General features: G+C 42.3%; 1 protein-coding gene across 1 annotated transcript; it reads right to left on the bottom strand.

The window, feature by feature from the left end:
* Positions 1–16: 16 nt before the first annotated feature.
* tubgcp6 (tubulin, gamma complex associated protein 6) lies at positions 17–17530 on the bottom strand. The gene is given in 25 exon segments (XM_057329398.1): positions 17–294; positions 586–779; positions 2073–2286; positions 2566–2698; positions 2781–2975; positions 3119–3260; positions 3476–3644; positions 3744–3899; positions 4416–6612; positions 6749–6823; positions 8713–8851; positions 9074–9189; positions 9267–9355; positions 9947–10028; positions 10344–10493; positions 12373–12512; positions 12681–12772; positions 13132–13241; positions 13374–13437; positions 13541–13662; positions 13752–13913; positions 14682–14898; positions 14983–15146; positions 15233–16027; positions 16517–17530. Coding segments are annotated over 24 exon segments (5976 nt in total). The 5' UTR covers positions 15995–16027; positions 16517–17530; the 3' UTR covers positions 17–202.
* Positions 17531–18550: the final 1020 nt, after the last annotated feature.

Genomic DNA, 18550 nt, shown 5'->3' with positions numbered 1-18550 from the left:
TGTAAATTCAATATTTTATTTTACTCACACAGTTGTCAGTCAGCCTCTGTGGACAAAAGCATCAATACTTGCACACGTCACAGAACTTTTCAGAAAAATGAATTCTGCTTATTGACTTTTTCAGACAAAAATGTCTACAGCAGCAAGCTTTTCTGTCCAACATTCACACACAACATGTGACAACGGAACACGCAAAGGAGAATCAAGAGTCTTTGTAGTAGTTATTGAGGTTGATCCGCAACAGAAAGTCCTCCAAATGTGGTTGATAGCCTTTGTCCACCAGTTTGCTTACCACTGTAGATGACAAAACACATTTAAATCGGATTCATTAGAAAACATGATTTTATGAGTTTCATTATAATGAATCTTATGATGAAACCTTTGCAGGTCATTTTAACATCAAGGTCAAAAGTAAAACCTTGCATTATTAGCACATATTCGCTTCTATGAAAAAGTTAAATAGGCGAGTAAAACAACAGAAGTGGTCAGGTGTGACTGTCTTTAATCTTATCAGCTTCTTTCACAATCTTTCCCCCACCTGGATGACCGCTCTATTAACCTGTCTGATAAAACACCTGTCCTCACCTTTGAACAGGAAGCTGGAGTAATACTTGAAGGTGTTGTAAGACTGCTGCATGGCAATGAAACCGGGATGCACCGGCTCCCCCTGCTGGAGCTCCCAGGGCTGTGCGATGAGCTGACCGCGAAACTTCAGGATGAGACTGAAGATGCTGTGAATGATGTTCATTACCGGAGCGGCTTTCTCTGTCAACAAACCCCTGAGAGGAGAGGAATGAAAAGATCAGGAACATGTTTTAACCCCAAATAAAGACAATTCTTAACCTTTTTGGCTAAAATAAACAAAAACGGTGATTGAGCAACTACATAAAAATCAGTTATCGAACAAGTACATTAAAAATCAATGTTCTTGCCCCGACTCACAACAGTAAGTTTATAATTATGATTTATAAGTTGAGCTGTAACGTATGTTTTTTTAAGGACTTAAAAAATTTGTAAACATCAATTTTGGTACAAAAAGTACTATATAGTCATAAACCAATGCCACTAAGAAAATCTTGAAATTTAGACTAAAAAGCTGGTCAACATAGCTGTATAAGAAACATTAAATGTTTTTTTACTAACTGTGGTTTCGTCACTTTGTAGCGCAATTTGCTTTTAGTGACGAAAATACATGAATGAACGAATAAATAATTAAAAATAAGAAGAAATAAAACTCATGTTTAGGACACAAGTGTGATTAATGCGTATACACACCAAGGTTATCATAGCACATAAACATAACGAAATTGCATAAAAAAGAAACTAAAATGAACATGAACACTAAAACATAAATATAAACGCTTTTTTTATATATTGTTATTGATCGTTTATTATATTATCAATAAAATTGCATAAAAAAAGAAACTAGAATGAACATGAACACTAAAAACAAATATAAAAGCTTTTTTTTATATTGTTATTGATCATTTATTATATTATCAATAAAATTGCATAAAAAAAAAGAAACTAGAATGAACATGAACACTAAAAACATAAATATAAAAGCTTTTTTACATTGTTATTGATCATTTATTATATTATCAATAAAATTGCATAAAAAAATAAACTAAAATGAACATGAACACTAAAAAACATAAATATAAAAGCTTTTTTTCTTAAATATTGTTATTGATCATTTATTATATTATCAATAAAATTGCATAAAAAAAGAAACTAAAATGAACATGAACACTAAAAACATAAATATAAAAGCTTTTTTTTATATTGTTATTGATCATTTATTATATTATCAATAAAATTGCATAAAAAAAGAAACTAAAATGAACATGAACACTAAAAACATAAATATAAAAGCTTTTTTTTAAATGTTATTAATCATTTATTATATTATCAATAAAATTGCATAAAAAAAGAAACTGAACATGAACACTAAAAACATAAATATAAAAGCTTATTTTTTAAAATATTGTTATTGATCATAAAATTACAATAAAAACTCAAACAACACTGAGACAGATTGTACACTTCATGTGTATGTGTGTTCCTCTCACCTGAAGATGGCTCTGTTGAGGTATTCTGCATGTGTGCGGTGAATGGCGTCCAGATCGCTGGCGCTGCTCAGTTTGTGTGTGAACTCGCTCCAGGACACCTGAAGGATCTGATTAGCGATGTAACCTTGAATGACCTTCACAAAGTGCTGCATCTCATGTCTGTAGAGCTGAAGCTGATGGAACTGAACGGATCGACCAGCACCCTTCACCAGAGCTGACAGAGAGAGAGAAAGACAGCTATCATTCCAAACATCTCTACACTCACGGACTGCCTTATCAGAGGGGAACAAGGCGTAGCTTAACTGTGGAAAAGCCTCACTTTTCACTTTTTAAAGCCCAACAACCTTGAAAATGAGATGCCCAAAGTCAAATCATTCTCCTTCAAAAACACATACTTGTAAATGTGAAGAAAATAAAGTAACGGCTGAATTTAAATGTTGCGTGAAGAGATTCATGCAGAACATGTCTATTCGTCAAGAAAGGAAATACAAACCCGTCCTCTTCAGGTGAAACCAGACGTCCCTGAGGGACCAAACCATGTGTTTGAGTTGCAGTAAGAAGGAAAACAGTCGGTTGTATTTATTCAGACAGCTCTCTGTTATGACGATATTCACCGGCCAGTCCACCTGCAGACAGAAACGCAGTTATGCTGAACATCTGTCCGACTCATCAGAAAGTTACAACAGGAGGTGATGAACTTCATCTGACCTTGTAACGCAGCTCAAGACAGTTCAACGAGTCGGGCGCGTGAGGGTGAAAGATCTCCGGCAGATATCTCAGAGCAAACGTAAAGTGAGCGGCCAGCTCGCTGTCGCCGTGGACGCTGTACTGTAACGCTTTATTCAGAATAGAGTTCAACACCAGCGGGGTCAACAGCTCACCTGGCGTCTGACCGCTGCCCAACTGAAAACACGCACATGATCACATTCACTGCGTACTGAATACTTTGATGTCTACTATTTTTCATTCTGGTGAGGAATTTAATGTGGTTTATAAAATAATAAACTAAATACGTTAAGGACACCATGCAAACGTTGTGTTCAGACCTTCTCGAAGAGTTGATCGCTGAGAGAGAGCGCAAACTCTCCATCCTCCATTAACAGGAAATGTCTCAGAGTCTCGAAATGCTTCTCCACACCCAACTCCACGAAAAAATAATCCACCACAGCCTTGTTTACCATAGACACGCTGCGAGAAAAGAGAGAGAAAGTGTTCGGGAAATCTGATCTTGACCGTGCAAAACTCATCATGGTTGTCAGAATGTTCCTACAACGTTTCTACAGCGTTTTGGATGATTTGTCACCCTAATGTGGTCGCTAGGATGTTACGATGTCATTTCTAGGGTGAAGTGAGTTACAATATTTGCTCAACGATACAAGTGGGACCCAACTCTAGTCTCTTACTGTGTTATCAGTGGCGTGGTGACCGAGTGTTTCATGAGAACGGGAAGCGGCATCATCTCGCTGAGCTGAACGGCAGTGGCCTCCGTGGCCCTCTGAAGTGAGAGGTCGACTGGTAGTCCGTTAGGACCCCGTGTCACCTGCTGCAGGAGCTCAGACTCAGGATCTGCAGCTGTATCAGAAACGAGAAGGTAGACATCTTCATTTCTGACACAAAGTAGTACAGATCTGGAGGTTTAAACAAGTGAAAGCAAGTGGTCGTGGTACTTACTCATCAGGCCGTACGAGTCCTGGTACTGCTCGACTTGGTACTGTGAGGCCAGGCTGAGGAGGTATCGATCCTCTGGGCTTTCTTTAGGGCACAGACCGAGTCCAAGAGCCCAGGCAGTGAGCCCCTCGTCGAGGGAGAATGACATACTAGGGGGCGCTGTGTTATGGGCCAACAAATAAAAACAACACGGCAATGACAACAGTGCATTTACATTGTTTGTGTTTGGAAAAGATAACATCTTGGTATTTCTTTCTTGGCAGGAGAGAAACTACAGGTAACGGGCTAAACAACCTTGTCCTGTAAGATAAAATGTCCCATATAATGCTAATAAAGAAAGATTCATTGGTTAATTTCCCAGAGCAGTGTTATCACAGGGGTTCTGTCAAGTTGCAATATTGCATTGTTGTTTGGGCGGCGTGATACAGCAACATTGGCTCGACCAATATTGTGAGGTTGGCACAGGACTATCTGTTTGGCTAAACAATCGCTGTTATTTGTTTAGCAATTCCTGAAGACTACAGAAATAACCCAGTGATGCTTTTCAATTTCAATTGACAATTACTTCTAAAGCATCCCAAACTTTTACACAATTCAGTTTTTTTTCAAGTAGTTATTTACACCTGTAGCACCTGCCCTTAAACAGACACAGATACATCAGTCACGCATTCTTACCCTCGGTGTCCATCCAGGCTTGTTTCTCCGTCTCATCTAAAGGCTGGTCCAATCTGTTCGATTTGTCACCATACAAACTCCCCGGCACCACGCCGCCCACCCTGCATCCCATACCCAACGCCGAGTCTGAGGAATGTCCATGAATGCTTCTGGGAAAAGAGTTCGCTTGAGTGATCTCGACCCCACTGACGACGCAACCAACACCCAGAGTTGACTGCGAGGAATGTCCGTACTCGCTGCCAGGCAGTGGAGAGGGCTTGGGGTGGACGCCCGTCACGACACACCCGACTGTTAGCACTGAATCTGACGAGTGACCGTATGCGCTGCCGGGAAGAGGGGTGGGTGAAGGTGCGTTTTCAGGAATTGTGCAACCCGCTTTAAGGGTGCTATCGGAGGAGTGACCGTGTTTGCTCCAACGTGGGCGAGAGGTAGCGACATCAAACACAAACTCACCCACCTTTATATGGGCGTCGGAGGCGTGGCCATGGATGTTAGGGGTGGGGAAGGGGGAGGATACATCACAAACATGTTCTCCAACTCTTATATGGGCGTCAGAGGCATGGCCATGGATGTTAGGGGTGGGGACATAAGTAGTTACTTCAGACATGTGTTCACCTACTTTAATATGGGCGTCAGAGGCGTGGCCATGGATGTTAGGGGTGGGGACAGGGGTATCTACCTCAGAGATGTGTTCACCTATTCTTATATGGGCGTCAGAGGCGTGGCCATGGATGTTAGGGGTGGGGACAGGGGTAGTTACTTCGGACATGTGTTCACCTACTTTTATATGGGCATCAGAGGCGTGGCCATGGATGTTAGGGGTGGGGACAGGGATATCTACCTCAGAGATGTGTTCACCTATTCTTATATGGGCGTCAGAGGTGTGGCCATGGATGTTAGGGGTGGGGACATGAGTAGTTACTTCGGACATGTGTTCACCTACTTTTATATGGGCGTCAGCGGCGTGGCCATGGATGTTAGGGGTGGGGACAGGGGTATCTACCTCAGAGATGTGTTCACCTATTCTTATATGGGCGTCAGAGGTGTGGCCATGGATGTTAGGGGTGGGGACATGAGTAGTTACTTCGGACATGTGTTCACCTACTTTTATATGGGCGTCAGCGGCGTGGCCATGGATGTTAGGGGTGGGGACAGGGGTATCTACCTAAGAGATGTGTTCACCTATTCTTATATGGGCGTCAGAGGCCTGGCCATGGATGTTAGGGGTGGGTACAGGGGTAGTTACCTCAGAAACATGTCCCCCTACTTTTATATGGGCGTCAGAGGCATGGCCATGGATGTTAGGGGTGGGCATGGGGGAGGATACCTCAGAAACGTGTTCACCCACCCTTATATGGGCATCGGAGGCGTGTCTATGGACATCAAGGGAGGGTTGAGATGAGATCATCGTTGGATCAGTGGTGTTATTTTTCATATGTGCATCAAATTCTAAGTCATGGAAGCTGGTGAGAGGAGGCACAGATTGCTTTTCTTCTGGCTGAGAGGAGTGAGAGGGCTGGCTGACACTCTCACAGGACTTGGCTTCCTCTGTTGGCTCCTGGGCGGCTTGCTTTGGCTCTGAACCTGTGCTGGCTGCTACGGGCTCTGTTCTCGCCTCATCTCCAGTTGGCCGTTCCTCTGTGTTCTGGTGATTGCTCTTTGCATCACAAGCTCTCTCTTCAATGGCCCAGCCGTTTGAGTCCAACCGTATTGTACCCTTGTCCTGCCCTGAGGCGGGGTGGTCGCCCAGCTGTACCGAGCTCTGTGAAGGGTGTCCATGAATGCAAGCCTTCGGCTGACCCATCGGCACCTCTGGAGTGAATTTACCCAACGGGAAGCTGGACTTGGATGCTTGTCCGTGAGGAGTAGGTGTGGGGAAGGACTCCTGTACATCCAAGACGTTTTCTCCAACACTTATGTGAGAGTCTGAAGGATGTGGGAGGACATGGTCTGAATTTTGTGGATTTGAAACAGAACCACTGATGGATTCTGGCAAGTCCGAACCGATGTCTTGGAGAGCCTGGGTCATAGCACCACTGTCAGGAACGGGTGGTGGTTTTGGGAGGAAATCAGATGCGTCAATTTCCTCTGATTTTAAAGCATCAACTCCACCAATCGCAGGAGGGCAAGGATGAGCAGAGGATTCTGGGATAGCAGCGTCTTTTGTGGTCGGTGTTTGATTCTGAGCCTCAGGTAGCTGTGATGAAAGCAGAATCAATAAGCAATACATTTTGAAGGTTTTAAAGGCAGAAACAAGTAATTGTTTTTAAGAACAGAGAATCAGAAAATACACAAATGCAAGCACATCTGAATGGAAAGAGAAGCACACAGACCTGATGGTGTTGTTGTTTGTGTGTTGTTTCTGGAAGCGGCCTCTCCTGACCTAAAGGAAACTTCTCCATCAGAGCCTGTCCAGAAATCATTGAGAATGCCTCAGAGAAAGCCATCTCTCCCACCCAAAAGTATTAATTTAATGACAGATTATATAAATATATAGCTACCTGCAGACTGTTTTATAACTACTCTAACGTTCCAGCTCTGGAGGTGGTGGACCATAAACTGGAAAACCGCTGTGCTCCATCATTATTGTTCACTTTCAGTAACCTACCATTTGGCAGAAGCTTTTATCCAAAGCAAAAAGACTTCAGAACACTTAATACAGCCCCCCATTGGCGCAACCTGGGGTTAAGTGCTTCGCTCAAGTAATTTTGAGGAGTCATGGGTCACTACTTCAAAGACTTGAACCGACTACCCTACAGCACTGAGCTTTCAAAAATTCTTCCACTTCCAGCAGGAGGATTGCCATTAGAGGTGCAAAAATATTGCCATTTCAAATAAATATTCAATTCATTTTTTAGTTAAATTTGAAACACTTAAGTCCAATGCAAACCATAGACAGTAAAAGATCATCATATATCACTGCTCACTAAATAAAGAATCATAATATTATCAACGACTGCACGATATATTAAACTTATCAATATATCGCAAAAGGTTTGCAATAATATTGTTAACTGCAATATTAAACCATGTCTGTTCACTTTTAGACGTTGTAGTGATGCTTTCTTTTTCAAGTAAGAATATACTGTACAGTAAAACTTGTTGGTTTTGTAATTTTTAAATATATACTGTATAAATGAGGGCTGTCAACTTCATGCGATCAATTTTTTTTCAGATAAACACGTTAAAATATTTTACGAAATTAACTCAGCATCCGTTTATTTTATCATCCTTTTTCTAGCGTTGCATAATATAACCTAATCACGCACTTATTTATGTAAAGGCCTTTAAGCCATTTAACCACGATTTGAAACAGTTGCTTTGACGCGTTCAGTATAGCGCGACGTAACAGCGGTCCCGTCTGGTGTGTACAGTCACGGGCTAAAGGCTGCGTCAGTGAATCTCTGTCTCTTTCGTGCTTGAATGAACAAAACCACACAAGATTATGTCAGAAAGCCCGTTTTGTTTAGCATTTTCGTAAGCACAGATTTCTACGTGTTAAAAAAAATCCTACAGTAAATGAATGCAAAGAGTTGTGATAATGGGAAAGGGCGTCAGATCTGCGTAGAGCGGCAGCTCTTAAAGAGCCGCATTCTTAAACCTGCTGCTGTGACTCCTGTCACTCAAGTTAAACAAAGAACAAAAGAAAAGTTCAATGTGTTTTTAGGTTTAATTCTGTGTTTAATTTAGAATTTAGCATTAAAGACTGTAAAGTGTTTGAGAACTTAATTCAATTCTTGTATATTTCCGACCTGTTAGACATGAGAGCTGTCAGTTATACTGTACTTCAATGTTAAATGGCTATAATTAATGTTAAAAAATCAATAAAAAAAAATCAATTTAATGGCAGTACTAATATCAGAATGTTGCCTTTCGTTCATAAAAAGACGTTGTTAAAGAAATCTGTTGTTTCTACATTAATTTGGAGATTAAATGTGAAATTATTAGAATGTAAAAGTATATTTAAAACAATGTTTTGTGCAATTAATCGTGATTAATCACAGAAAAAATGTGTGATAGTGTTATACGACCAGAAATTAGTTTGCCGAACCTTGCGTCCCAAAAGCTCACCGGCGCCATCTTGTGCACCTAGCCCATTCATTACGTATTTTTTGTAAGTCGCATATTACATGTTTCATCAATATCGCGCGGCCATATTATCGTAAAATTGATGTAAAATAATGTGTTGGGACTCCTAAATTTTCCACAGTGAATGTATTACAAAATTCTTTGGATTAAGAAAATTCTATTTATTTATTACAAATGCCAAAATGTGTCCACAGGTGTGATGTCAGACCTGAAAATTCAGCTGGTCCTGCTCTAGAAAGTTCACCCGGAGCTCATCGAGCTTCATCCTCTGAACCTTCCACATGGCTCTGAGCTCACGTCGAGCGGCGGCTTCAGATAACTGACTGTACTGAGCGATTAGATCCATCCTGAGGACACATACACAAACTCAGAGACCAATGCTGCCTTCAAGTCATATTAGAAGCCCAACACAAAGTCTTGCTTGTTTCCTTATTCAATAGGTGTTTTATAAATCCAAAATGAATCCTAATCTTTCTTTCATGAAATTTTGAATCCTAAAACTTTATTTCCATCACATTTGAAATCTCAGATGTTCATGTGTTAGTGCGTGTGGACCCTGCAGGCCTCACCGTGCCCGGCGCTCCAGCTGCTCCTCGAGTGCCTGCAGTCTCTGTTCTCGATCCCGGAGCTCTCGAGCGTAGCTGAAATCGTCTTCCAGTTCCCTCCGCTTCGCAGCACCACGCCACTGAAAGCGCATCCGCACAGTTCAAAACGGCTCCTGTTGGCTTCTACTGCCACTAATGTGTTTATCATGTTTATTACCTCCTGGTTCAACTCCAGCTGCTGTTTCAGCTCCTCGAATCGCTCCCTCTTCTGAGCCTCCTCCGCCAGACGCTGCGACACCTGGTGGCCTGCAGGGGGCGAGAAAGAAACAGCGGGCGTCAGCTGTGGACTCCAAACGCTGCTTGATGTCCAATCATCTGCCTCGGCTGGAGGAACTCCTCTCAGTCTGTCTGTACTGATAATTAATGCTTGACCTCCACAAGGAGAACAGCTGTGTGCTCTTCTGAACCAATCACAAGAGAGTCTGAACTGACAGACGCTTGAGCATTGATGGAAAAAGGTCAACTTGAAACGGCGTCCATAACCCATTTTACTTCAATGTTCCCAGGCACAATGGGCACTTTAGAAAAATGATTTGAAATGATTGTAGGTTCATGGTACCGGACTCACATTTATTAATCGTCTTGCTTGAGTTTAAGCAAATAACCTTACGTGCACACTTAACTTCCCCTTTGCCCATCGGGTTAGACATGAAATAAAAAAAAACTCTTTTTACAAGTTGGTCTTATGGTGTCACCCACAAGCAATTATTGGCCGACCTAAACCAGACGACACTTCACGTTGACAGTTTGGCAACCCAAGTCTAATAATAGCCAGACAGAAAACTAGAAAACAGCTTCAGATGCGTGTAGACGGGGACTGAGGAGAAGTATTCTGACCTCTAATCCTCTCCAGGGTCTTGGCTGCCGTCTGCATGACCTGGTTAATGAGCTCCTGTCGTGCCTGCTCAGTGCGTATCGCCTAAGAAAATAAGTGTTATGGAAAGAGATAGTGGGAGACAGAAACCGAGAGAGAGAGAAAATGAAAGAAGACAGATTAGAAGAAAACAACAAAGCTGATTTTAGCCCAGGTCAGAGCGTCCTCATGAAACTGGGTTAATAGATTGGGCTTTTCAAATCTTTTCTGTTACCATGCCGACAGTGCCGGCTCGACAGTTACTGGGTATCTGAATCCAGCCGACACACTTACCGAGTAGAGTTGAACGTTTTTTTGTTATAGTTACAGACATATTAGCATATCTGCATAACACCTCCAATCTGATCACAGACGCAGTACCTTCTCCTCCCTGCTGATGGCGCTGTGCTTGGCGATCGTCTCCATTCTACCGCGGTACACGGCGCAGTCTCTCTCGATCTCCTCCACTTCTTCGAGTGAGAACGTCACAGCTATCCTGGGCACCGGTATATCCGACCAGAAGATGTAGTGCTGTTTAACATAAACAACAAATCATTTTAATTTTGGCTTGTAATATTTTTAACTAAAGCAGCAATCTCTACTTAACTGGCATCTGTTTAAAACATAAATTGCGGTTTATGGTATGTGCTTTTCGTAACATTGGTTGACATTAAATAACATCAAACTGACATTTTCCAGGAACATCATCCCCGACAGCTGAATTTTAAAATCACGCAATAAGCCTAACTTTTAAAGACCCCCTGTGGTGAAAATCAAGTTTTTAATGTTGTTTATATGTTTATGTGGTGTTTTTAATACGCTTTATGACAAACCGTGTGCAAATGTATAAATTTAAACCATTGCTGAGTATTTTCTCAATAAAACTGCAGTTTTCCAAAAACTGCTCCGGTTAAAGGAATAGTTCGCCCAAAAACTCCAATTTGCTGTTTATTTACTCACCCCCAGGCCATCCGAGATGTAGGTGACATTTTTTCTTGAGTAGAACCATAAAGAAGATTGTTTGGTAAATCCGCAGCCCTCTTTGCTTCATATAATGGGAGTCTATGGGGTCCACCTGTCTAACTGAGCGTTCCCACCAAACGCGACTTGCGCGAATTAATCGCGCTATTCGCGCGTAGTTGGACACTTGAACATTTTGAGTTTACTCGCTTAATTCGCGCGTGAAATTCGCTTCATTCACGCGTGAAATTCACTTCAGAACAGACGCGAATTCGCATCATAGGAAGGGCTTCTGCCAGGTGGCTCCAGTCTCGTATATATATAGCTCAAACTGAGTAAAGAACGTTTTTTACAACTTACCAGATTGTCCGACCTCCTCACTCACTTTCTTCCAAGCAAGATTCTTTTTATTACTGTTTCGTACAGCTCCGGGTATCCACATACAGCAACGATGATTTTGTCCGCCATTGTTTCGGATTTCTGCCTCCGCTCACTAGTCATAATCACATCACTACTAGAGCAAGCTCCTGAATGGTTAACGCGGCACGAATTTTCGCCAAAGTTCTGATTTTTCAACTCACACGTTACGCACGTCAAATGGCCGAAACGCTTAATTCGCACGAATCGCGTCATTCGCGCCGCGTCATTCGCACGAATCGTGCCGCAGGATGTCAAATCACGTCTTTGCATTGACTTAACATGTAAATCACTCGCGCTTAACGCTTCATTCGCGTTTGGTGGGAACGCAGCTTAAGAGTTCCTAAAGCACATAATTCCAAAAAAGCGGCTCCAGGCGACATGTTGACGTCTTGTGAAGCGAATCGTCCGATATTTTCATAAAACTGAACGTCATTTTTAATAATATTAGCCCATACTGTGCAGCCTCTACACACGTCCCGATTTAGTGCTTTAGGAACTCTTAGACAGGTGGACCCCGTAGACTCCCATTATATGAAGCACAGAGGGCTGCGGATTTACCAAACAATCTTCTTTATGGTTCTACTCAAGAAAAAATGTCACCTATATCTCGGATGGCCTGGGGGTGAGTAAATAAACACCAAACTGGAGTTTTTGGGTGAACGCACGTGACTCATTTGACCCCTGTGGGTCAGCAGTTTGAGGCATACTGTAAATATTCTAAGATGGCGCACAGATTTGGGCTTAAATGATCGCTGTCAGCTCTCAGTTTCACTTTCAGTTTTAGCAGCATCTGGAACTGCCGAGTGCGACTGAATGGAGGCGGGTCTCATTTGCATATTCATGTACCTGCGTATACTTAATGAAGATGAGGTGTAGAGTTACATTCAAGCTATTTCACAGGAAAAACACGTTTAAATAGGTAATTTTATATGGTCGACGATTAGTTTTAAAGGAATAAAATTATCCACCACAGGGAGACTTCAACAACAATAAAAAAGTGTGAATTCTTGAATTCTACGTTCCGGGGTACCTGTGGGCAGCAGATCTTCAGCAGGTTGATGGTTTTTCCACAGACATAAACGTCGTTGGCGATGTGTTTGAGAAAGACAGGCACGCAGTCCTCCGCGTCTCGTGAGATGAGAGTGTACCCCTGCATCCAAAAATTCTTGTCTATAACAACAAAGAGGAAATAATGTCTTTTAAACCGATATTTGGTGTTTCGTAAACACAACAAAGAGAAATGCATTCGGTTCAAGAATGACTACATTCGACACATTGAAAGCAACAGACAATCCATCCATCCATTACGAGAGTCTGACACCTGCTGGACACGCTCACCTCTGTAGGTCAGATAGTCTTCATTGACCTCAATCATAAACTCTTTATAAACGTCACGGAAGAAGCCTCCGTACACCCAGTCTGAAACAAACCTACACGTGAAATAGAAACGTTAGTACACCTTAATTCACTAGACAGAAAACCAAACTGATTTTCAAAGACCTAAAAAGCTTACGCAACACCTCTGCAAGTTAAACACAATATTCACGGCAGAAAATAATATGGGGGGGAGGATTTGGCAGGATTATGAAAAATGGGATATGATTATTCAAAAGTCTTAATACATTTTCATAAAATAAAATAAAAGTGTTTTTTTCTTATATAATAACATGCAGTGATGAATTAAACACCACCAGGGGCGTTTGTTATTTAATCAAATTAATTTGAATAGCACTTCACCAAACGCAGACAATGAATTGGAAATGTGGGTTAAATAATGAAAGCGTCTCACCGGGTGTACGGCTCACAGCTGCTCTTCAGGAGAGAAAGCAGCACCGGATGATTCTCATTACTGCAGTTACTCTGAGCTTCATTATACAGACACGAGAGCAGCTTCACACCCTGAACACACACACACATACTCAAACCCACCAGTCTACAACACGTCTAAACTGAAAACAACACCTTAAAAGCGGATGTCTCAGGTTTTCTCAAGAGTGTGATATTTCAAGCGTGCAATGAAACGTATCTTACTGCGGGAAAAGTTGCTCGTCCCACACCAGCGACTCCATCCACACAACACAGTTCCGACAGATACCTGATCAACAGTAAACATTCATTTGAACATCTGCTGAAACATCTGCAAACATCCTTCAAGTGAAAAATTCTACACTTTGGCACTGAGCTTATACAGTATATACCTGAGCTGACGGCCCAGTTTGCGGAAGTGACAGCCGATGGTTAGGAGACTCAGAGAGGATGGAGTGCTCAACACGCACGCTCTGTAGTAATGCAGATAGCGCCGCAGCCCGCCAGTAAACGCCTGCGACACACACACGGCTGTGTAACTTATCTGTATGATGTGAAACATTGATCCTAGATCAGTTATATGGACAGAAAGGCAACTGTTACCTGGAAGACGAGTCCTTTTTGACTCCCGCCGCTCAGCGAGAAGCGACTCAAGCGCAGGTAATGCGTGCCGTACTGCGCTAGCTCACTCAAGAGACGAGACACGCTCTCAGGAGACGTACCGGACACGCATATATCAGGACGAACGTCAAACTGCACGCTTGCCTGGAGTGTAAATAAAGAGAAGTTACGATTAAAACCAATGTGAAATCCCTATTACTTAATAAATGTGCCTTGTATTAAAGGGACAGTTCACCCAAAAATGAAAATTCTGTCATCATTCTGTCATCATTCTGTCATCATTTCACCCTCGAGTTGTTCCAAGTCTGTATAAATGTCATTGTTCTGATCAACACAAAAAGATATTTGGAAGAATGCTTGTGACCAAACAGTTCTCGGCCACCATTGACTACCATAGGAGGAAAAATGGCTTTGTAGATTTCTTTGTTCTGTTGAACTCCAAAGAAGATATTGACGATCACTATCATTTTTCCTCCTATGGAAGTCAATGGGGTCCAAGAACTGTTTGGCTACAAGCATTCTTCCAAATATCTTTCTCTGTGTTCAACCAAACAAAGAAATTTGTACAGACTTGAAACAACTCGAGGGTGAGTAAATGATGACAGATTGTTTTTTTTTGGTAAACTGTCCCTTTAAGAGTCTGTATATGATCTTATAATTTTATATAGAATAAAATTATGTTTTCTACATCTTCAAACTCAAACTTAATAAGTTTATCGACCTCTGAAATAACCGAGACTGTTCAAAGAAAAATTATATTAACCAATAATAACAAAGCTTAACATTCACAATTCAATCCAATCCTAATCAATAATTCAAGTGCAGTGCTACAATATATTTTCCACCGAAAATTAGAATCAGAATGAAGTTTATTGTCGAGTGCATTTTTTCTTGGTAATTATATTCAGCTACCTCATTGAGGGGGAACGTGGCAGAAGCAACACCGATCAACACATTGAGCACATCTTTGACCAGCTGACTCTGACAGTCCAATGGCAACGGCAGGAGAGGTGACGGGGTCTGTGTGGACAGAACGTTCCTCATTTCTCCTTCCCAAAGCCTGTACAGCTGATCAAACGCCTCTCTGCCGGCCTCCGTCAGGTACGGAGCATCTGTCTGACCTGGCGGACTGACGGAGGGAGAGAGAGAATCAGAAATAGTCCCGATGTTCAAAATGAACGAATGTAAAAGTGAACCGATGCGTCTTTCTCACCAGCCGATGTTCTCCCAACAGCGGCGTCTACCTGGCACGAACGTCCGCAGTGCCTCCCACACGTCGATCTCTGGACCGGGACTGGGCTCAGACTGGGAATCTGGAGTCAGATTAGTGGCGGACTGGAAGCCCTCATCCTCAGATTGATCCAGACATGAAGGAACCTGCAGACATGAGAACATGCAGACAGAAGTGTTTATTTTAATGTTCACTTCTAAAAACTGTAATTACAGCAGTTTAATATCTTCACCCGTATACTGAGTCCGGTAAGGTCTGCGTTACTAGGAACAGGTGGCAGGTCCAGTCGTACGTCCATATCTGTTGTTCTGGAGTGCTGGAGGGCACCAAACAGTGACTGTCTAGTCTCCCTCTCAAACTTCTCCTCTGTCTCCGCTCTGCGCCCCAATCCCAGCAGCCCAAAACCCGGCGGGGCATCCATGATGTTCAAGGTCCTACATAGGCCCCCGAACGCACCCCACTCCTCCCTGCAGATCAGGGACCATGCCCTCTCCTCCAACCTCTGCATGTCCTGACTCAAGTACCCACCCAGCGGGGGTCTTCGCTGCACGGGACGGTCGCGCCTCATGTAGTCCTGACTGAAAGACAAAGGGGGCGGAGCCTCGGATCCAGCGAGCTGCACTAGGAGTTCCAGGATGGAATTAAGTTCGGACAGTCCGGAGGCATCTACATCGTCATACAGCTGCTCCAGGAGCTCCTCCAATCGCTCCGCCTCCTCCTCGCGGCCAGACACCCGTAGGTCGAAGGAGATCATGAGTATTTTGTTACGGGCAGGGGTGTTCGCCAGGGCGTTGGGTGCCGGTACGGACACCCCGTCTTGGAAGAGCCCAGCCAGCAGCACCCCGTACGCATGCCTGCGCAGGATTCGACGCACACCCTCCCGCGACACAGCGCCATGAGCACGGCGTTTCCATGACAACCCGGAGAGGCTGCAGTCGCAGAGAGATGCTAGCAGCTCAGTGATGCTGCTGCTGTTGCTGTGGCAACTGCTCATCTCAAAGTGCGCGCGATCATGACGCAGTGGGACCTGCGCAAAATAATAAAACACGTATTACACCAAAATATAAAATCCAGACGCCTCAGACTATATAACATAATACATATTCGATTAAGTCGTCTCTCATTAAACAAAATGTTCTATTTTTCTAAATTATATATTCTCTCCAACGACTGTAAAACACCTTCAGCTTAGAAACGTGATATATAAACTTGTATATTATTTAGACATAGTGTACATTTTTCATATCGTTAACATTTTTGTAACTTACACAGCTTACATTGGCGTATATACAGTATTTTTAATTGTACAATGAATGAAGCATACATTTGCAAGGAAAATCCAATAATCAAACCTACGTATATCAAATACTGACATGCATACAACGAAATACGGTTAACCAAAATTATACTTTGTATATGTGTGTACTTTATTGGCTGTATGAATAACCAAAGCGTAAACAAACACTGCGGCGTACAAACATCATGCTCGTAAGTGTCAACGCAATTAGTTACTCACGATGTGACTCGAGCTTCAGATGTCCGAGTCGGCCATGTGTTATTTGCATTAGTAATAAAATACGTAGTTATTCAAATAAACACTTAATTCATATAAACACGAATAGCGCTTTCCTGACAGACTTCCTTAACCCCCGCGCCGCACTGCTAAATCCCGCCCTCTTTCTAAACTCATTGGATAAAAGGCACTTGCTTCTACGCATTCATTGGCTAAACCCAAGGCAGTGCGACTGAATCCCGCCTGTTTTCTACATTCATTGGATGAAATCTGACGACCAGGATGGTCATTGGCTGAGTCAGAGGCGCTTTGTAGCATTGCACCATGGCTTGGAAAGCGCGCCCACTTGCGGAGCGGCGGAAACGATCACGCGCATGTTAAACGCATAAATACAAATATATATCTTTTTTTTATTTGTCTCACGCTCATTCTGTATAACCCACGAATATTTTAATCTTGGCAAGGCTACATTCCCATTAGTTGACTCCAGATGTTGCCGACAGGATATACTTGAGTATTTATGCGCCCCTGGTTTCTAGTAGACAAAACTTTGAGTCCACTCAATTTTTTATCTGCCTCAAAGGCTACAACTCATTAGTTATTACGAATATCGTAGTATGGTTTTGTTCAACAGTTCCGAATGCATTCGTAACAACTGCGCTTTTATATAAAGTACAAAATAAAGTGTTTTGCATGCAGAGGTATAGTTGGTCTCCTGTTGGAGAGCCAGAAAACATGATTCATTTCGCCGAAAGGGAAAACGGCTAGAAGTGAACTTTCTAACAAGCTCAACCAGAGAGAGTGCAGAAGAGACCACCCCATCCAGGTACAAACACCCCCTCTGGCTCACACGAAATATGCAGATGCTCTCAACACCTCCCCAAGCTGCAGGTGTTTGTGGTCAAGCATTGCATTATTAATCATCACAACCCCCCTTTTGAAAGTTTCTTTGACTCCAGCCAAGGAGAATCCTTGAAAGCTTGGAAGTCTGAGGGCCTGTGTCCCCCTTTGATGCAGAAGACAAAATCTCATTAATATCTGAGGTGTGAAACACCACAGTTTGTGAATACAGTTTGTGAATACAAACACACACACACACACACACACCGGCCAGAGTGTGTTTCCTACGAGTGATGGATCTCACAGAGAGAATGAAAGAGCCAGACCTTCTTATTTTCCCAGCGTGAGGAAAATCTAAACTGCTTTAAGGGTGAAGCCCAGTTGCTTATGGAATCGTGACTAAGTTAATTTGGTGCGCGTGCAGGGGGGCTGCACGGTCTTATCGGATTAATTCGGTTATGGAATAGTGGGTAACATAAGCCCCTATGAGAGAGAGGGAGTGAGAGCACACATTCATATACAAAACACAGTTTTCTCTTCTTTCCCTGATTTAACAATATAATTAATGCTGGATTATTACTGACAAATGATGAATTTACATAAGAAGCGAAGGCATTATACCAAAACTGTGTCTTTATTCTTTCTTAGATCTAATAATGGAAAGGTATGATTGGATTTCTCAGCAGTGTAAATCAAAGGGGCATTTCTAATAATGTGATCGAAATATTTCGGTTTGGCATTTTTCCGCAGGTCAATTTGCATTGGTGCGCTCAGAATGAATTTTTTTGATAACACATGTCCATCCTCTTTGTCCTCCACAAAACAGAGAAAATCTTTCATCAGTTTGAAAATGATTCATGATCTTTTTCGCTTGTGTAATCCAATCAGTTTAAACCATCCATTTGTAATACTGACAACAAGATTACAAAGCCACACATGTTTTTATTTCATAAACGGAGGATTCAGTGATGCTTTTAAAGAGCATTAAACCACTCAAGTTTTGAGATCCATTTGGTTCTCTAAATGTAAATGCAGTGCATAAGAATGAAGACGTTGCAGTTTTTTTTTAATCAGAGACGGAACATAAAGATGAGAAAGGATCATCAGATATTCTCTGTTGGTTCTCATGAATTTATCTTCAATTGTCATTGTCATGTCAACATGTCATTTGGAGTCAATGTGAAAATGAATCCTGTT

This window comes from Triplophysa rosa, linkage group LG3 (genome assembly GCF_024868665.1).
Source record: "Triplophysa rosa linkage group LG3, Trosa_1v2, whole genome shotgun sequence".
Classification (NCBI taxonomy): Eukaryota; Metazoa; Chordata; class Actinopteri; order Cypriniformes; family Nemacheilidae; genus Triplophysa; species Triplophysa rosa.
The sequence above is the reverse complement of the archived record's forward strand: the minus strand, read 5'-3'. Positions and strand labels throughout refer to the sequence as shown.